Raw genomic sequence first — 21,047 nt, 5'->3', positions numbered from 1 at the left:
AAGCCAGCTTGGTGAAGTAGCAGGAATGCTATTTTCAAGTCACATCCATGAGTGTTGAAAATCTCACTTCATTTTTCTGTAATTCAACTGAATCTCTCTTTTGAGCTCACATTTTTCCTGATGGCAGAAAAACCCTGGTATTCTTCAACAGTTTAGATTTAAGCTTGAGTCCGTTTTGGGTTTTTCTTCCTTGTCCTCACCCCTGGGAGGCAGCTAAGTTCTGGGTTGGGCTTCTATAATGTCATGACCTCCACAGGGAGGGACCCCAGGTCACCAGTACGTGCAGCCTGGAGCGCGCTGATTTCTGGGCACATAGACCAAACAGACAGTATCTCATTATCCCGGCCAGAAGACCCTTTCGGGTACCCTGGCTTGCTCTCTCTTGACTACCTTTCAAGCCCTTCTGGGGAGCATGGTACAACTCGACAGCTCTTTTATGACACCCTGGGGTCTACAGGAATTGAGGAGGACTCCCTCAGGCTCTGTCTCCCATGACACCCACGCAGCCATCTTCTGTCAAGGGCCACACGCCCTAGTTCCTCTGATGACTTCTAGATGGCTGCTGTTTGCCAGATCCCCACAGTTACCCCGGGGTCTCTTCCATGGAGACGCTGGAGCTAACCAGGGAAGGGGAGGACGTGGGGGCGCCTTATCGCAGGTCATCGCAAGTCCCTAGTTCGTGCTTCCTCTCCCCGCTCCACTTTCGTCTCCTCTGAACATAGTGGGAAAACTGGGTGGAAGAAAACATCCTCTTAAACTTGTTATTTTTTTTAGTTCTTATTTTTTATTTAAGTATAGTCAGTTTACAATGTTAGTTTCAGGTGTACAGCAAAGCGATTCAGTTATACACATATATACATACGTATATATATATGAATTCAGTTTCTTTTCCTTACAGCTCATTACAAGAAATTGAATGTAGTTCCCTGTGCTCTGCCCTAGGTCCTTGTTGTTTATCTGCTTTGTCTATAGTAATGTGTATCTGTTAATCCCAAACTCTTAATCGATCCCTCCCCTACCTTTCCCCCCTGGTCACCACGGTTTGTTTTCTGTCTCCGTGAGTCCATTTCTGTTAATGGCACATTATCTGCCTTAGGAGGTTTAAAAGCCCAGGATCCCCTCTCTCCGCCCCCTGCTGTTTAGGCGTTCACCCATCCATCAGATATTTAGCGAACTCCAAACATGTGCCAGGCGGTGTTCTAAGTCCTGGGGGTGTAGTGTGAAGAAAGATAAAGATCTCTGCCCTCATGGGACATAATAAATGCCTAAATAAAATACATGGGCTGTGTGATGGTGATTATTGCTGAGGAGAAAAAGCAAGAAAGGGGGATGAGAGTTGTTGGGAGGGGGTCGTGATAAAGTATGGTGAATAAGGAGGGTAAAACAGACCATATTTTGTCAAGACTTGAAGGGGGTGAAGAAGTGACCGATGATGGATTGATCTATAGGAGGAACAGAGTCCCTGCCAGGGGAACAGCGTGAGGGTGCTGGCCGTGTTCCAGCCAGCTGGATGGCTGCTGCCTACCAGATCCCCCAAGTTACGGAGGGTCTCTTCCGTGGATACGTTGGAGCTAGCCTGGTGGGGGAAGGCCATCACAGTGAGGAGGAAAGTGGAAAGCCATGAGATGAGGGAGGTGTGAGGGCCTGATCATGAGAGACTTTCACTTGTTGCTGTTGTAAGGGCTTTGGCCTTATTCTGAGTAAGTTGGTTAATCATTGGCGGGATCGGCACAGGCAGGCAACGCATTCCAACGTGTGTGGCTGTTGTGTTGAGAACAGGTCTCGGGGCAAGGGTGGAAGCAGGGAGGCCAGTTAGAAGATGGGTGTGATAATCCAGATGGTGGGGCCCGAGGTGGCAGTGACAGGGGACATGTGGTCGGGTTCTGAATGTGTGCTGAAGGCGGTGCCCACTGGATCTGCTGGTGGACGGAATGTGGGGCCTGAGGAAGAGGAGTCCAGAGGGACCACAAGGGTTTTGGCACCTGGACGGAAGGAGTTGCACTTACTTATAAGGGAGCAGGCAGGTGGGGGGTGATGAGGAAATGAATTCTAGGGATGGCTCATTGGAGAAGCTGATTCAATGTCTTGTCGGAGATGTTAAGTAGGCAGCTGGAGTTCAGAGGAGTCACACAGGCTGGGGAGAGTGCCACGTGGGGTTCATCGATGTATATGCTGTTTAAAGATATGAGCCCAGAGGGGCACCCTGAGGGAGTCAGAGTGGATGGAGGACAGAAGTGGTCTGAGCGCAGAGCCCTGGGGCTCTCAGAGGCTCAAAAAACAGGTGACCAGGAGGAATCAGCAAAGACTGAGAAGGCTGGCTGGTAGGATGGGAGGACCACTGCCGAGGAGGGGCTCTGTAAGGCAAGGGGAGATGTTTCAAAAACAGAGGAATGGCTGCTGGGGGAGGGTATAGCTCAAGTGATAGAAAGCATGCTTGGCATGCATGAGGTCCTGGGTTCAGTCCTGAGTACCTCCATTAAAATAAATAAACAGATAAGCTTAATTACCACCCCCCCAAAACAAAACAAATCAAAACCGAAAACAGAGGAGTGACTGCCTGCATCAAATAGTGCTACTGGTTGATTACTGAGGCTGTTGGTGACCTTGACAAGCATATTTTGGTGGAGCAGAGAGAATGGAAAGACAAGAATTAGTGGCAAGTGTAGATGCTTTTTTCTAGAAGTGGTGATTTCTTGGGGAAAGCTGAGTGTGGTAAGATTTAGGTCCTGTTTGCTGGCCAAGTGCTAGTTCTTTAAAAAAGATAGGTAACACTCATTTCCTTAGAATAAATACTTGCAAGCCTGCTTTTGTTCTTCTGTTAGAGGTTATAGGCTTGTATTTTATCATTTGTTCTTTTTTATTTTAATAGCTTTATTGAGATAATCCACATAAATGCGAGCCCCTGTTTAAAATGTACAATTCAGTGGCTTTTAGTATATTAACGTAGTTGTGCAATCATCACCCATAATCAATGTTAGAATATTTCGTTATTCCAAAAAGAAATCCTGTCCCCCAAGGGCAGTTGTCAGCTCCCCACCACTAATTTACTTTTTGTCTTTATGGGTTTGCTTATTCTGGACATTTCATCTAAATGGAACTGTGTAATGTGTGGTCTTCTGTGATTCACTTCTCTTATTTAGCATAATGTTTTCAAGATTCATTGATGTTGTAGCATGTATGGGTTCACTATTTTTTTTCTTTTTAAAAAATATTTTTATTGAAGTATCGTCAGTTTACCACGTTGTGTCAGTTTCTGGTGTACAGCACAATACTTCTGTCATATAGGAACATACGTATATTCATTTTCACATTTTTTTCACCAGAATTTACTACAAGGTGCTCTACCACTTGAGCTATACCCTCCCCCTTCATTGCTTTTTATTATCAAATAATGCGCCATTGTGTAGGTATGTCACATATTTTTTTATCAGTTGATGGACATTTGGATTGTTTCTGCTATGAATAATGCTGCTGGGAACATTTATGTAACGGTTTTTGTGTGGACATGAATTTTAATTTCTCTTAGATACATAACAAGGAGTAGAATGGGTCATATGGTAACTCTCTGCTTAACATTTCTAGGAACCTTTTGAGACTGTCTTCCAAAGTGACTGCAACATTTTACATTTCCACCTGCAGTATCGGAGCGTTCGGATTTCTCCACATCTTCACCAACACTTGATTATTACCTGACTTTTTAATTGTCACTATCCTAGTGTTCTCTCGTAGTTTCGATTTGCATTTCCTTGATGGCTTATGATGCTGAGCGTCTTTTCATATGCTTGTTGGCCATTTGTGTATCTTCTTTGGAGGAATGACTGTTTTAATCCATTGCTCATTTTTATTGAGTTATTTGTCTTCTTCTTATTGAATTGTGTGAATTCTCTATGTTCTCTGGTTACAAATCCCTTACTGGGCACACATTAACAAATATTTCTGCCTGTTCTGTGAATTATCTTTTTTATTCTCTTGGTGGTGTGTTTTGAAGCATCCTTCTATTGTTCTTTTTAAAAAAATCTTTACTTTTTAAAATTATGTAAGGAATACTGTGTAGTGAAAAATTAGAAAACTTTGAGTGATACACAAAAATAAAAGGAACAAACAAAACATTTATAATTTTATTATTCAGAGGTCATTGCTGTGAACAGTGGAGGTTTGGTTGTTTAATTATAATGAAATCTTATTTAAACAAACCTGAAATCGTATTGTTCAATTTTTAACCTTTTGTAAATCTCATCAGTTGTGAATAACTTTTCATGTCAATAAATATATTTCTACACCGTAGTTTTTTTAGTTATTAATACAGTTTTAGTTTTTAACACCTTCATTGTGGTATGGTTCCTGTACAGTAAACTGCATTTATTTCAGAAGTACAACTTGAGGAATTTTGATAGATGTAGACACCAATGAAACCACTCCACAGTCAAGAAAGCTAACATTTCCGTCACTCACCAAGAGGTGCAATTTTTGAATACTCAATTTATCTCTTCCCACCCCTTTCACCCCTGGTAACTATAAGTTTGTTCTCTATGTCTGTGAATCTGTTTCTGTTTTGTTGGTAAGTTCATTTGTGTCCTTTTTTTCAGATTCCACATATAAGCGATATCATATGGTGTTTTTCTTTCTCTTTCTGGCTTACTTCACTTAGAATGATGATCTCCAGATCCATCCATAGTTGCTGCAAATGGCATTATTTTATTCTTTTTTATGGCTGAGTAGTATTCCACTGTGTGTGCGTATATGTGTGTGTGTGTGTGTGCACCACATCCTCTTTATCCAGTCATCTGTTGATGGACATTTGGGTTGTTTCCATGTCTTGGCTATTGTAAACAGTGCTGCTGTGAACATTGGGGTGCATGTGTCTTTTTGAATTGTATTTTTCTCCAGAAATATACCCAGGAGTGGGATTGCTGGATCATATTTATTTTTAGTATTTTAAGGAACCTCCATACTGTCCTCCATGGTGGCTGTACCAGTTTACATTCCCACCAACTGTGTAGGAGGGTACACCATAATTTTTTAATGTTGCACAACATTTAATCATATGGATGTGTAATTTACCCAAACTAATTCCTTATTGTCAGATGCTTAAGTTGTTTCCAATTTTTCACTGTTCTAAATGTAATTAAATCTTTGTGCACATCTATAAATACTTTCTTTGAATAGCTTTCTAGAATGAGAGTGATGAGTCAAAGTGTGTGCACATTTTTAAGGCTGTAGAAACATGCAGCCAGATTGCCTTCTGGAAAGAGTGTGGCCAGCCATGCTCCTGCTGGTGGTCGGTGAGACAGCCAGGTCCATCCACATGAAAGAAACAATACTATTATCAGTGACAGCAGTAAACACTTACATTGCACTTAACTGCTAAGCAGTGTTCTAAGCACTTTAGATATATGACTCCTTTATTCCTCACAATAATCCTATCAAATTGGTACTAGTATTTTTCCATTTTACAGATAAGATCATTGAGGCACAGAGAAGTTATGTATTGCTCAAAGTCCCACAGCTAGGAGTGTGCCAGGAGACCCTGCCAGTCTGGCTCCCAAGCCCTGGCTCTCAACACCCCTGATTTATTGCTTCTTTATATCCATATCACATGAAAATTATTGGCAGAGGCAGCCATATGTACAAACATCCAGAAGGAAGGAAGCCTGGTACTGTTAAGCACAATGCTGGCTGTTGCTTTAAGTTGGTCTTTATAATGCTAGGAAAGGTTCCTTTTATTCTTAATTCATGAGAGTTTCATTTAGGAATAACTGAACAATTTAATCTTTCTCTCCTGCCCCCATTTTTGCCTGTTACAGATCAGGGGTTGGCGCACTTTTTCTTAAATATCCAGAAACTAAATATTTTAGGTTTAGGGGACTCAGGTCTCTATCATAACTACTCAGCTCTGCTGTTGCATCTGAGAAGCAGCTACAGACAATATTTAAATTACAAAGCCACGTGGCTGGCCAAGGGGCCGGAGTTCACACATTTCTGTTACTGATGGCCACGTGGGTTTTCTCTCCTCGCTCACTGATTCGGAGCCACTCCTGCATCATAATCTGGAATAGTCCAGCCTAACCTTGCTGGATTTACTGCTGCAACCTATTTGTTAGTAGTTTTTTTTAGGATCTTTACATCTCTCTTTAGGAATGGGGTGGATTCGTGTGTGTGTCCTGGTCAGACTTCACAAAACTTCATCTTTTTTCTACGCTGTGGAATAAAGAGTGATTTATTCCCTGAAAGACTGGTAGAACTTGGCCTAATGTCTTTTTTGGAGGTTGTTCTGTGAGATCTCTTCCACTTTTAGAAAGTAATCTCTTTGGATTTTCTATTACTTTTGCATCGAGTTTGGCCAGTTATATCTTTTTTTTTTTTTTTTTTTTAGAAAATTGCCTACTTCATTTAGATTGTCCAAAGTTCTTCCACTGGTTTGGGTGTAGTAAATCTCTTAATCTTTCTATTCTCTCCGTAATATCTTTTTATTTGAGCTTTCTTGTTCCTAATGATGTACCTGCTTTTTAACATTCGATTTGGTAAGTGTGTATTTTGTTGGTCTTTCAAAAGTTTGCTCTGGGGTTTAATTATCAATTGTAAAAGTCTCCGTCATTCTGCTCGTCATTTTCAAATTTTGATCTTCCTATATCAGATTGATTTTCATTCTTTTTATATAAAAGCAAGAACATTTAAGACTGAATTTTCGTTTGATTAGGGATTTGGCTATCAAATTTTAGGACCTAGCTTTCTCATTCTTGGTATTTTCTAAGGACCTGTGATTTTTAGTATTTTTTTCCTTTGACTCAGAAGGGTTTCAAGGGAATGTCTTTACATTTCCAAAAGGCTGGGATTTTTAATTCTAAGTTTCTCATGAGTTCTAGTTTTATTATTGCATTAAGGTCAGAGAATGTGACTGATAATGGGCTTATTCCTTGGACTTTATTGAGATTTGCTTTGTGGTTTTTAATTTTTTCTAAGTGCTCCAGTGGTACTGGAAAAGAAGGTAGATGTTCTGTTTTTGGATTACGTGATGTTTGTCTGTTTAAATGACACTGTTAATGGTATTACTCAGATTCTCTGTCTTCATATCCTTTTTTAAAAATTTACTTGGCTTTTCAAGATTGAGGGAAATGTAATAAGTTTCCCACAACTAGTGTGTTCCTGTTATTTCTTTGTGCAAAACACACTGGTTGTTGCCTGGGCTCAAGTCCTGAGTCATAAACTCAAATCTATAAGTATCTGAGCTGTGGAAGAATGTAAAGGCTTAGGAGCAATCAAACAGCTAACTAGAATTCCATTCTAACCATTCCTGCCTATGTGCACATATCTGCCCGGGTGTTTGTGTGTCTTTTGGGGAGTATATGTGCGTTTCAGCATATACATCCCAGTCTCAGTGTATACATCTTTCTTGAGCATGACTGTGTAAATGTGTTCTTCTGTGTGTTGGTGACTGTGTGACTTTGATATGTGTGTCCGTTTATTCATCCCCGGCATCTTTGTCTTCAAATTGAACTTCAAACATCAGGGCTAGAGTCTGCCTTGCTGGCTTTTTTGAGAGTAGTTACAAGTCAGAGAGCTCTGTCAGCCTCTATCTTAACCCATCTGAACATCTTTTCCCCTTTCTTGCTGCAGAAGATCCTCCTGGTAAGTTGGGGGGACACTGGTTCTCTGCAGACTCAGCCTTGCCCCGGCACCCGCTGTCTGGGCATCTCATTTTGGCCACACAGAGCTGTAAGGGCCACACTTCCAGTATGGATGGAGACTCAGAACCTCACTCCGCCCTTTCCCCATTGTACCTGTTGGGGTGCCCTTGGCCTGCCTCCAGCTTGTGCTCCCCTTTAAAAAGCTGGTGCTTGAAAGACCAGGCATTGGTTTAAAGGGAGTACCAGCATTTCCAGAAACTCATGCTAGGATTCAGTTCATTTTTTAGACTCAGAGCAGGCCCCTCGCTTACCGCCTCACACAGAGGAGGAAAGCGAGTCCCAGAGTGAGCTCTCCTGACACCTTGCCCTTGGCTTTTTCCAATGAACTGGTGAGCTCTGCTGGTCCTGACAGCAAGGACTGAGTGGGGGTGGCTGGTGGAGGCCCAGGGAAGAGTGACAACCCCATCTTCGGGAGCTTGTGACTCCCTGGGAGACGGGCCCACACACCTGGACAGGACACAGTTGAAGGAACATTCTAGACACAAGAGCCAAGAGGGCCTGCAGACACTCTTGTGTAGGAGGAGTTAAAAGGCGGGGAGACCAGTGTGGGCCCCAACAGGCCTGTCCAAGTGGAGGAAGGAAGGCGCAGAGAGGGTGTTGTCACAGACTTCCTTCCTTCTCACCTCATTTCCCCCATTTAGCATAGTGTCTTTTGAATAATGGGCACTTCACGTTTGTTCTATGTCAGAGGTTCTGCCTTGACATGACCTTGGTGGGGCTAAGTTCTGATTTTGGAAGCTTTCTTCTTTTTGCTGGAGTCAGGGTGGGTTGGGGGAAGGTCAGCATAACTCTTTGGGATCTGAGTTTTCCTGGGTGTACCACATTTTTTAAACAAATAACACATTATTGACATGTCCCCCGAAAGAGTTATCCTATGTCCCCTCTGATCTGAGGCTCAGCATGCCCCTGGAATGCAGAGGGTCCTGTGATGGTTATGCCCACTTCACAGAAAGGAAAAGAGAGGCCCCGAGAGCTTAACAGAGTCACACAGTGAAAGCGGGCAGACAGGGCTAGAGCCTCTGCCTCTCAAAACCAAGCAGGTGTGAAAACCTTTCTTCCGATCTGTGCAGTCGGCCCCTGGAGAGGTGGGGAGTTCCAGCTCTCTGCTCCCCTGAACCCAACCAACAGGAGAGATTTGCAGTCCAGGCCAGCCCATCAGCCTTGCCTGGTGTTGGTCTGGAAGATCCTTGCTTGGCAAGTTCTGTTTCTGAAACCGTCTCTTTCTTTCTACCCACTCAGGAAGAGGAGTTCATTGATTGGTGGAGCAAATTCTTTGCCTCGATAGGGGAGAGGGAAAAGTGCGGGTCCTACCTGGAGAAGGACTTTGACACTCTGAAGGTGAGGCCTCTCTAAAATGTGCTCTCCAGTCTAGCAGTCCCTGGGCAGATCCACTGGGTAACATGAGATGCAACAGAAAGAGAATATATATAGGTATAGACATATATTTATTTATTGGTGGGAAAAATATATGTAGGTGTGAAATGATATCTAGTATCTGTTTTAAAGTGCTCAAGGAAAGTAAGGATGAATTTAGATGATGTGGGTGGCCCTCTGATAGATTTTCAAAATACTAAAAATGATTGGAATTGCAAAATATTGAAAATTGCTGAAGCTTAGAGATGGGGACCGAGGGATTTATTATACTGTTCTGTCACTTTTAAAGTTATTTGAACTTTTCTATAATAAAAATGTCCTACTAAAATAAGAGTCAATGAGAGCACATACCCCTGATCCCCCCACCTCTGCAATTGGCACAGAAATTACCCAGCAAATATAAAAACATGGTACGCTCTGTTTCTGTGGGGAAAAAAAAAACCCCAACACCCAAAAAACAACACAAAACCAGGGATGAGTCAGCCAAATTCTGGTATTTTGAGGAAATTCCACAAATACGGTTATCTTTTTTAAAAGTAGTCTACCAGAAGTGACTCAAAATTATTCCCCAGAGGGGTTGTGGAGTGTCCTGGAGAAGGTTGCCAGGTAAAATTCAGGGTGCTCAGTTAGACTGAGTTTCAGATAGATAGTGAATAGTTTAGTATAAATGTACTTTAAACATTGCATGGGACATACTTATCTCACAATTACGTGTTATCTGAAATTCAAATTTAACTAGGTGTTCTGTGTTTTCACTTGCTAAATCTGGCAGCCCTATTCAGAGAGAAAAGAGTGGCAAAGGCTGTCTGACACATGAGAAAAGCCCAAAGAGCTCCCTAAAGGGGTCTGGATGAAGGGGGCTTGAGGCTAGTTGGAGGGGTGGGTGGCCTGGGTTTTCAGGTGATTCTGGCTGAAAGCCTTTGGTGGACACTCTGGAAGGTGATTTCACAAGGTGGCAAGGGTTGTCCTTGATACATTGAAAGCTCCCATGTGATTGTACCTGGAGACCTGGAGGTGCAGAGATCAGGCCTCCTCAGGCAGCAAGTTCTTTGTTGACTTGATAGGTGGGGTGTGTGAGGCTGGGCGAAGAGACGGAACTATTTGTGTAGCAGGAAGAAGGTCCGACACATCATGTCTGGCATGTGGTCCTGTGGCCTTGCCAAAAAATGAGAAAAGCCAAGTAAGAATGAGGACTCCTGCCAGGGTGGCCCATGGCCCTGGCACCCTTGCTGCTTGCTCAGATGCCGGATGCTGAATTGGCACCCACCCACCAGCTTGACCTCTCTGAGGAGATCTCTGACAGTTTCCAAGTGAAAATGGGCTGTGCAAAAACAAAATGCATTCAACCTGTTTCTGGGGGAGAAGCAGACCTGGAAGGATCACTGGTCCTTTAAGGATTGGTAAATCAAAGAAAACCACCATCACAGACATGACTCTTTGAAAAATAGCCTGTAGCATTATAGAGAGGATGTAGTACACAATGGGTGGAGGTAAAAAACAAACAACCCCCCCCCCAAACTCATACTTTGGAAATCACTATCATAGGGGGGAAAAAGCTACTCACAGTCTCAATAGCAAAAGATAGAAAACAAAAGATACAGCAAGAAGGCATAGGAAAACAGAAATCATAGAAAAACAATAGAAAAAGAGTAAATATCAGTTTTCCTATTAAATAAAAATGGGTTACACTCTTTTACTAAGTGATAAGGACTCAGACTACATCAAAAGTCAAAGTCCATCATACTGTCTTTAAAAGACATGTCTAAGACAATACAACCTAGAATGGCTGAAAAAGTAAATATTTTGGCAAACAAAATAAAGTGCTAACAAAAGAGAAACAGACAGAATCTAAAGAAAAAAACAAAGGAGACAAAATGGAGTGTTTTGTATAAATAAAAGATGTATATCTCAATGCAGAAAGTCCCAAGCATTAATGCATAGAATAATATGATTTAGAAATCCTTAAAGCAGAAATGGATAGGAATATATAAAATAATATCTCACACAAATAAAAGCATGAGATAACAGAAATTAAAGCAGCAGTGGGTATTTTAATGAACCTCTCTCCTAGACAGATGAAACAGCAATCAATAAATAAGAAAATAAAAGATCTGAATCACAAGGTAAATGTTTTCTAAGCTACATCAAGAGTAGCTTTGAAATAGAGAACAAAATAATTAAAGAATAGAGAGTACATTTTTCCAAATGCTCAGAGAACACTTACAAAATTTGATCATATGTTAGTTTAGTAATAACTTACCAAAAGCAGAAATCATACAAGACAGATTTAAATGCAATAAAATGAGAAATTAATAACAAAAGTTTAAACAAAAAGACCAACCACTTGGAAATTTGAAAAATATTTTATTGGGACTTCCAGTATGAACACGGCTGCATAAGTCAGCATTTTTCCCTTTTTCTCTTGGAAATCATTCAAACCCACAAACTTCATTTTCAGTAAAAGTTGGAAACAAATAAAACCCGCAGACTCCAAAATACATGTGAGGGCTGTCCAAAGGCAACTGAGATTGGGTAGAAGCTGCTCAACTGTAGACGAAGAGAAGATACATGAAAATGATGAAAGGTCATAGTGGAAGCAGATCTCAGAAAACCCATACGTCCTAAGAAAAGAACGTTGATAATTATTTAAGACAGGTTATGGATTCCTGGGCACTTATTATCTAGTCGCTTTACTTTTGTATGTGCTTGAAATTTTTTCATAAGAAATAGTTTAAAAATATAATTCCTGAAATTGATGTTTCACTGTAAAATAGAAAAGTTACATCCTTTGTTCACAACAGTGGACATGGGAACTTTGGAGACAGGTTCAACCTGGTGACAAAAGCCTCTTAGACCTGGTTTGGTTCAGAGAAATAGAGAAGGTGGAGCTACACAAGAATTACACAAATAAGCCATATTTGTAGGGAACAGCCTGCCTCTGTTGTGGGAACAAAGGAAATTAACTGGTCCAAGTCCAATACATTTAGTGACAAGTACTAATAAAAGAGACAGCTCAGCATTAATTTTAAAAATACTATAAAAAAAGAAGAGAAAAATATAAAACAAAACTTAACCAAAAGAAGAGAATGTATACCCACCAGAAAAATTTTACCAAGGAGTAGATGAGATGAAAGATTTTGCTGTTAACTTTTTAGAAATGGGGCAATCAGAGTGCAGGCAGAAATGAAGGAACTCAAGCGACGATGAGAAGAAGTGAAATATGAGCTAGCAGGATTCAGGAAAGGAGGAGAAGAAAACATGGAAGAAGCACAGGACAGAATGGCTTTGGAAGACACAGTAAGGGGCATAGGGGACAGAATGAAATGGAAATAAAGAAAGAGGTAAAAAAGAATAAAGAACAAGTGTCACCTATAGCAGTCAGGGAAAGGAGATCCAACATTTGTGTAATTGGAGTCTCCCAGGAAGACAACCAAAACAATGAAATAAAACAATTAATAGTTTAATAAAATTTCACTAAAACGAAGGAATACCTGAGTATATATATATTACAAGGGCTGCTGTGTGTCAGGAAAAATTGACCCAGACTGGTCAATCTTGAGACATCTCCTAGTGTAGTTATTGGACTTTAGAGACAAAGAGAGAATTCTTTGCATAGTCATACCTTCTTTTCCTACAAAAAATTAAATAATTTAAAATAGGAAAGAAATCAAAGTGGCTTCAGTTTCTCTACAACAACATTTAATAGCCAAAGACAATAAAGCACTATGTGTTAAGATCTTCAAAGAAAGGAAGGGTGAGCCAAGGAATTGACATTCAGCCAAGCTGCCTTCAAGCATAAGGGCCACAGACACACTGGTCTGCACACCCGGGAGCAGGTAGGATGGCTCCCACAGGCCTGCCTTGAGGGACTCCTAGGGGATGAACTAGAGCTGATCTAGGAGCTGTCTCAGCTTGGAGATAACTGGGAAAACCATAACAAAAGGATTGGTTGTGATCAGATTTTACCTTAGACCTAAAAGGGAAACACCTGGAAAGGTTAGGGTAACTGGACAGAATGTAAGTAGCATATATATTGAAAATGTAGAAATGATAAAACTGATAAAAATTAGATAAAGGAGGAAAGAGGATGGGATACAGAGTAAGGACAATGATAGCCATATTATAGGATAGATAAAATTGACAGATATTACTTAAAATTGGCAAATCAAATAATAGGCATATAAACAAATTATAAACAAGTAGCACAAAGATAAATACTGAGATAGATAATATTGTCTAAGACTAGGTGATGGAGAGGGAGAGGGAGAGGGAGGAAGATAAAATTTGATTATTTTATCATTGCTATAATGAGAAATCCTAAAGACATAATAATAGAACGTAAACTCAGGTCATCCTAGCTATCAGAAAACACACACACGCACGCACACACGCTCACTCACACACCCACATACCACACAGAGAAAACAGACCATGCGGTCAAAGATTTAAAAAGCAAAACTCTGAAACTAGAAAATGTAATATAAATACATTCTGTGACTGTATAAATATAATACAAATATAAAACCAGACCAAACATATTTGCCATATCAGTACATATCATATCAATCACTTATTAATTGCAAAATTTAAATCAGGTCTCAAAGCAAAATCTATCTCTAAAGTAGATTTATAAAGGTTGAAAATCAAAGATTAGGAAAATGAGTGTCAGGCAAATGGAAATGAAAAGAAAGCAGAAGTCACAATCTTAATATTACACGAGAGCATATTCAAGTCCCCCGATTGAATGAGACAGGGAAGGGCACTTTAGAATGCTAAATGGTGCAATGCCAAGATAGAACGGTCATATCTATGTGCCAAATAATATATCAATATTTACGAAACAGAAACTACAGGAGATAGCAGAAGAGAGAGAAATGTACTGGTAGGTAGGGGAAGATTTGAATTCACTTTTCTCGGTAAATGTCAGATCAAGGGGACAAAAGACTGTGAGGATACAGAGGACTGGAATAATTGTTAGCCTGATTGAACTACTCCTATGGCATGTTTATAAAAACTGACCATGTAACAGACCATGAAGAAAATTGTAATAAAATTCAAAAAGTGGCAATGCCACTGACAATGTTTTCTGATTATAATGCCATTAATGCCATAAAGTTAAAAGCAATGGCAAGGTCAAAAGACCCAAAAGCTTCTATGCGGAAAACCAAAAAGAAAAAGCAAAAAACTAAAAAACAAAAACAAAAAACAAAAAACAAAACAAACCCCCAAACAACCAACCAAACCTCTCTCTCGACAATTTTTGGTGAAAGAGAAAATATAAAAGAAATGACAGAATATCTGGGAAGCAAGGATAAAACACTACATGTTAGAAGTTAACTACAGTTAAAGCAGTATTCCGAGGATGTTTATAGACTTAAAAACTTATGTTAATTAAAACAAAAGAATGAAAACTAATTACGCATTTAGCTCTTAGATCAAAAAATAAAATAAGAATAAAACTGTGAATTATGGAACGTCAAGAAAATGAAAATGAAAACATTATACACCCCAAAACAAATGGGGCGACACTCAGGCAGTCGTAAGCAGAGGTTAATTTCAGAAGCAATGTATTTTCCTTATCAAGAAAGAGGGAACAAAGTAAAATTTCAACTGAAGAAGTTAGGAGGGAAAAAAAAACCCTTAAAATAGTAGGCTGCATCTTCTAGAGTTCTGTCTTGATCTTCAAATAAAAAGTCAGTTAACTTTTCATTCATTTGTTTGACTGTGATCTTCTCTTAAAAAAGAAGGCACCATGCATGGATGTGATGACTGTCAGGGATCTAGAATATTGGATTAATCAGAAAACCCTGTTTTCCAATGTTGCTGAGCAAATGTCTTCCCCTCTTATTCCCTTTCTCCCTTTTTTTTTCTTTCTTTTTCTCCCTTCATCTCCATGATTTGCTTCCTTTTAAAAAAATCTCTGCCTTTGTTCTTTCCTTCTCCATCCCTCTTCCTTCTTGGCCCCCTCTCCTGCCTCCACCTCTCCCACCTGCCCGCCTCTTGGCCTTTGTTCTCTGATTTCTTATGGCCTTTCCCCCTCATTTCCTTCTCTCTCCCTTCCTTCACTTGACACTGTCACGTGTCCTCTTTCTTTGCTGTCCCTCTTCTTTCTCTCTTTCACTTGTCCCCTTTCTGTCGTCCCCGCATGTGGCAGGTCTATGACACAAAACTGGAGAATGTGAAGGCCTTTGAGGGCCTGTCAGACTTTTGTAACACCTTCAAGCTCTACCGGGGCAAGACTCAGGAGGAGATGGAAGACCCTTCTGTCATTGGGGAATTTAAGGTAAGTCCTCGAGGACATGCCTCTAACCCAGCGGGGGCCCAAGACTGTGGAGTGGCAGCGGTGAGTGAAGGGGGTGGGCGCGGAGGTGCTGCAGCATTATTGACAACAACCCTAGTGCTGGGATGGCAGTGGGCTTCGTGCTCGCTGTGGTGCTGACTCTGGCAGGGATGAGTCATGGTCGCCGTGCTGATTGTGTTGGTGACGATGATGATGACAATGAAAGTTGAACCCTCCTTCTTTTCAGGGCCTCTTCAAAATTTACCCCCTCCCGGAAGACCCGGCCATCCCCATGCCCCCGAGACAGTTCCACCAGCTGGCCGCCCAGGGGCCCCAGGAGTGCCTGGTCCGCATCTACATCATCCGAGCATTCGGCCTGCAGCCCAAGGACCCCAACGGGAAGGTACCGTTCCTAGAGCTCTCGCCTCCCCCAGAATAAACAGCAGGCTAGGGTTCAAATAGGCTGCAGAATTTGGATACAATCTTTGCCCCAGGGAATTCACAGGAAGTGGGGAAACCAGACAAACATGTATAAAACTGAGATGTGACTGCAGTGGAGTTCTAGGAGGTCAGAAAAGGCCAAAGTCAGTACAATATCTTGGAATAATGGGGAAGACTTCCTGGGAGGAACAGGATTCTTAAAGATCGATGAGTTTTGATGGGCTGGGAGGGAGAAGAACACAGTATTTTAGGAGGGGTCTAAAACCTCAGCAAAGCTTTGGGAGCCGACTGCTTAGCGTAGGTTTAGCACAAGGTGAAGGTGTAAGGACAAATGACATTGAGGGTGCAGGTGGGGACTAGACTTTGTGGGGCTCCCAGTGGAGGGGTGGGGAGGGGAGACAGGGTCAGTGACTGGCCGAGCCATGCTGGAGTCTGAGGCAAAAGGAAGCATCACTAATGCTATAGTGTCTTTATTTAAAATTTTGATATTTTGTTCGTTATGGACTGTTGGGGTTGATTTTAAGTTTTAAAATATCACATGCAAATATTGTTCATCTTGATTACTGAGTTTTTGTGGCCCTCCCTTAAATTTTGTGCCTGCGCAAGGCCCTCACCGACTTACTCTAGTCCTGCCTCTGAGTGAAGTGGGGAACTTGAGTCTGGAGCTCTGGGGAGCTGGAGGGGAGGGGCAGGGTAACGTTGGGAAGAGAGAGAAAGAGGAAAGAGGCAAGGCGGCGGCGGGGTGGGGTGGGGCACTTGCGTTCAGAAGGGCGAGGTCCTATCTTGTCCCCTTAGACGGGTGCAGGCCTAGCATTTGTCCCAGGCTGTGGGTAGAGGCCTGGCGTCCCACCCCTGGAGCCCTGCTTTTCCAGGTGAGAAGTCACGGCTGGCCTTGCCCTGCTGGGCCATCACAGGGTGGAATGGGGTGGCCCCGGCCGGCACCACCGACGGCCTCTAAGACACGGCTGGGCTGAAGGAGTCTGACCGTCTCTCTCCCTTTCCATCTGCTGAAGCAGACGTCACAGACAGGAGCCCAGCCCGGCCCAGTCACATATGTAATGCAGACTGGCGTGTTTTGGAGGATATGGGTCTGGTCCCCGCCTGCCCTCTCCCAGTGGGGTAGTGGGCGGGGAGTGTGGAGGACTGAGGCACCCCGTTTTCAGTGCTGGGGCTGAGGCTACGAGCCCACACCAGGGCTGGTGTGCACCATGGGGCCGCTGGCCTGGCCGGTGGCAGCCTGCTGATGGTGGCTCACCTTGCCTCTTTGAGAGGCAGAGCAAGGAAGAAGCCTCAGAGACGTGTTGGGAAGGTGGTCTCACTGGAGTGTTTCTCCTCCTCCAGTGTGATCCTTACATCAAGATCTCCATCGGGAAGAAATCGGTGAGCGACCAGGATAACTACATCCCCTGTACGCTGGAGCCTGTGTTTGGGAAGTAAGTTGGGGCAGTTTGGATCTTGGGGTGGAGGTGCCAGTCTGGATAATCCACAGCCCAGTGGGAGGGAGGTGGCTGCCACTGGCAAGTGCCCATCTCCCAGAGCAAAGCTCTGTTCCCTGAATCTTGCATGTCTGTGGGGTGTAGCCTCAGCTAGCTCTTCCTCAGGTGCTAAAGGCCTGAGTCCTGCCAGAAGCTCCTAGATTAACAACTACCGCGAAGGTCAGAAATCCACGTGGAAACTCAGAGCGTGCATTTGCTAATTATCCTCTCTTTTCTTAGATCAACTTTTCGTTTGGAATAGTTTTAGATTCACAGAAAAGTTACAGAGATAGCTTCCCCCACCATCAACATCTTACCTAACCACGGTACATTTATCAGAATTAAGAAATTGATATTGGTACGTTACTGTTAACTAAACTCTAGACTGAATTAAGATTTTGCCGATTTTTCCATTAATGCCCTTCTACTGTTTCAGGAGCTAATCCAGTTTTCCCACTGCATTTAGGAATTATTGTCCTTTATTGTTGCTCATTCATCTGTGGCAGATAAGTCAAGGAGGGATGTGGACTCAAGATAGTAAAATGTGTCCTAAAATCTAAGAACAAGGGAAAGACGAAGCAGAGGCCATTGCATGGGAGTAGCTCCCAGGCATCCTGACTGGCTTGGTGCTTGGACATGAGCTTATTTTGGGTCAGAGAGAGGAGAATCTTGAGGGAGGTTGGCAGCTATTTCTCCAGCGCCTGTAGGAGAAGGCATGTGCTGATACTGTCAAGCAACACATCGGATTCACGAACTGCTGTCAGTTGAGTTAGTTGTGGTCCCTCGGCCTTGCAGTGAGGACCCACTCAGTCTGGGGAAATGCCGTATTTAAAGGGGAAAAGGTCTTGGCCAACGATGAGCCGCCACCAAGCTGGAAGTGGGAGGGAGGGCTGCAGGGAAGATGGCACGAGGGAGAGCAGAACCCTGTTTGGCGAGCTGCAGTGGTCAGCATGGGGCCACAGGCGGACGTGGCCTGGCAGGGCCCAGGGCAAGGTGGGGCAGCAAATGGAGAAATGCCCCCCCCCCACTTCTCCGTTTCACCATCTCCTCCAACTCGTGGCCACCTGGTCTGCCTGGGGTGTCAAGCCTCCCTCGGTCCACAGCAGAAACTCTTTGTTTCTATAACCCATGTGTCGAACAGCACAACGCATGGGGTATAATTAAACCTAGCTTTGTTTGTGTCTGCCGGTGTCCCGTAAACATTTATCCTGTGGGGGTTACCTTCCTCACTCCCTGAGTGGAAACTGCGGCAGGCCAGCAGCTTTCCTGCCCATGTTCAGACAGTCTGCTCTGCCACAAAGCCACAGTCTCAAGCTGGTAACCAGAACGCGCGTCTGTGTGTCATCAGGGGCCCACGGGATGGCTGGGGGGTCGGTTCCCTCTTACAGTCGGGCTCACCTTGGGTACAGCGTGTACAAACTGTGGAGTGTGTGGAGGGGAGGAGGGGCTTTGCCAGTGTCCCCACCTCGGCCCCCCTGGCTGCCCCCCTAGCCTGGTCCTGACCCGTGCAGGGCCAGAACTGGGATCCTAGAAGGCCCATCTCAAATGCTGGCTGTGCCCTGTCCGGGCCCCCTCTGGGTGACCCATATTTGCTTTCTCGGGGGAGGCTTTCCAGGGAGCCCCTGAGCCCTCTTAATGTAGCTCCTGGGAAGTGGCAGGTGTCCCTTCAGCTGGTGCCCCCCACCCCCTGCACCAGTTGGGCTTCTGGTGGGCAGTGCCCCCTCCTCTGCAGGAAGCAGTGTGATTGGTGTCCCGCCAGGATGGGAGCATAGCTCCTCCCAAACAACACCCTCCCCCAAATCCCACATTCTGCCGCAGGCTGCTCGCACCTCCCCGACTATGAGTCAGGTGCCAGGCTTGTGTCTCCCGCCTGCAGAGAACTCATTACTCATTTCAGGGGAGAAGGGGTAACACCTCCACACTTGACCTCCACAGGAGGGGTGGGGGGAGTCTCGGAACACAGCAGGAACTCTCTCCAAAGAAATCTCACAAATCCTCTTTCTACCCAACTCTGGAAGTCGGGGTGAGGCCCCAAGACTCCCGAAAGTGGATCCCAGGCCATCCCCTTGGTAAATTCCAGAGCTCTGGCACCTGTCTGGAGTTTCACATCTCTTGTCTTCAGATGTCCTGGTGGAAACCTCACTTTTAACCTTCTGCCCATTCATTGGTTCATTCTACGGTCCATCAGGCAGGCCCCTGCTCTATGCCTAGCTCAGATTATTTGGCAAAACCACACACACACACACACACACACACACACACACACTCACTCACACTGAGACCAGCCCAGCTCCGGGAGTGGGCAGTGTGCTGTGAGATCTGTAGGAGACCCGAGGAGAGTGGGCTGCAGGCCACTCTGAGAGGGGAGGAGGAGGCCAGGGACGGCTTGCAGCCTTGCCACCCCCTGGAGCTCCCGCTGTGTCTGGTGACCTCCGGGAGCTGGTGCCGTCATGACGAGGGCCCATCCTCACCCCGCAGGATGTTCGAGCTGACCTGCACTCTGCCTCTGGAGAAGGACCTGAAGGTCACTCTGTATGACTACGACCTCCTCTCCAAGGACGAGAAGATCGGGGAGACAGTCATCGATCTGGAGAACAGGCTGCTGTCCAAGTTTGGGGCTCGCTGCGGACTCCCACAGACCTACTGCGTGTAGGTGCATGGGCGCCGGCTGCTCTCTGACAGCGACCCCAGGCCTGAGCCCCCGGCACTGACCGTGTGCCGGCCTGGGCCAAGGGCTTCTCAGACATTCGCTCGCTCAGCCAGTCGGGATTTTGTCCCCACTCCATAGATAAGGAAACTGAGGCCCAGGCTTGTAAGTTTTGGGATTAGGGTTTCAACCTGCCTGTCTGACTCTAAGGACATGGCTGTTTCTCACGTTGTTATAATCCAGTTCTCCTTAAGGCACCACTGGGGGCGTGGAGCGGGAAGGGAGAAGGGACACAGCCACACGCCCCGCTGGGCCCTAAGGTGTCCACGTGTGGACAGCTCCCGCCCACTTTCTGCCCACGGGGGTCTTGTTTGGGGCTGATTCCCTGGGAAGCATTTATGCTGCAATTCCGTGTGTATGTAAGGAAGTCCTTCTGTCTCGGAGCCTCAGTTTCTCCATGTGTAAAATGGGCTCCCTAGTCATGATGAGCAGTCACACAGGGTGCCTGCGGTGAAAGTGAAGGCGGGGCAGTGCCGTGAGGGTGGGCACACGGGTCACTGCACGCCCCTCCCCCTCGCTGGTGTCCCGGAACGTCTCATCTCTGTCTTGTGTTTGGGCCTCAGCTCTGGACCCAACCAGTGGAGGGATCAGCTCCGCCCCTCCCAGCTCCTCCACCTGTTCTGCCAGCAGCACCGAGTCAAGGACCCCGTGTACCGGACAGACCGCGTGGTGTTTCAGGATAAAGAATACACCATTGAAGAGATAGGTGAGCTGTGTCTCTACCGCCTCCTCTCCTGCTGGCCCTCCCCTGTCGTAAAGGGGCCTGCCGGACAGGACAGCCAGACACAACCCACACCAGCGCGCTGTGGTCTCGGGTCTCTCCAGGGCAGCACAGATGGGCTAAACTTGCACTTGGTATTCTTGGGACCAGTGCTTACCTGGGACATCGTTGTGAAAATGAGAGGTCAAGGTAGGGCCGGGGGCAGGGTGGTTCAAGGTCAGAGCTCAGTCCAAGGCCAGATGGGGCCCGTCTGAGGGCAAGATGAAGGGTGAGTCTGAAACCAAGGTCGGGGTCATGGTTAGGACTGGTCTGCTTCTAGCTTTGGGTGATCAGACTGGTCAGAGTTCGGGTACAGCCCACCACT

At 44.7% G+C, this 21,047-nt stretch overlaps 1 protein-coding gene across 22 annotated transcripts in view; it reads left to right on the top strand.

The window, feature by feature from the left end:
- DYSF (dysferlin) overlaps positions 1-21,047 on the top strand; it is a 201,700-nt gene that overhangs the window by 161,043 nt on the left and 19,610 nt on the right. For all 22 annotated transcript variants that reach the window (XM_064494404.1, XM_010994650.3, XM_010994646.3 and 19 more), the window contains 6 exons: positions 8,925-9,023; positions 15,214-15,342; positions 15,587-15,742; positions 17,122-17,213; positions 19,734-19,904; positions 20,526-20,668. In XM_064494404.1, coding sequence (XP_064350474.1) covers positions 8,925-9,023; positions 15,214-15,342; positions 15,587-15,742; positions 17,122-17,213; positions 19,734-19,904; positions 20,526-20,668 — 790 coding nt within the window. The remainder of the gene's footprint in view (positions 1-8,924; positions 9,024-15,213; positions 15,343-15,586; positions 15,743-17,121; positions 17,214-19,733; positions 19,905-20,525; positions 20,669-21,047) is intronic.

Source organism: Camelus dromedarius, chromosome 15 (genome assembly GCF_036321535.1).
Source record: "Camelus dromedarius isolate mCamDro1 chromosome 15, mCamDro1.pat, whole genome shotgun sequence".
In the NCBI taxonomy this organism is placed as follows: Eukaryota; Metazoa; Chordata; class Mammalia; order Artiodactyla; family Camelidae; genus Camelus; species Camelus dromedarius.
The sequence above is the reverse complement of the archived record's forward strand: the minus strand, read 5'-3'. Positions and strand labels throughout refer to the sequence as shown.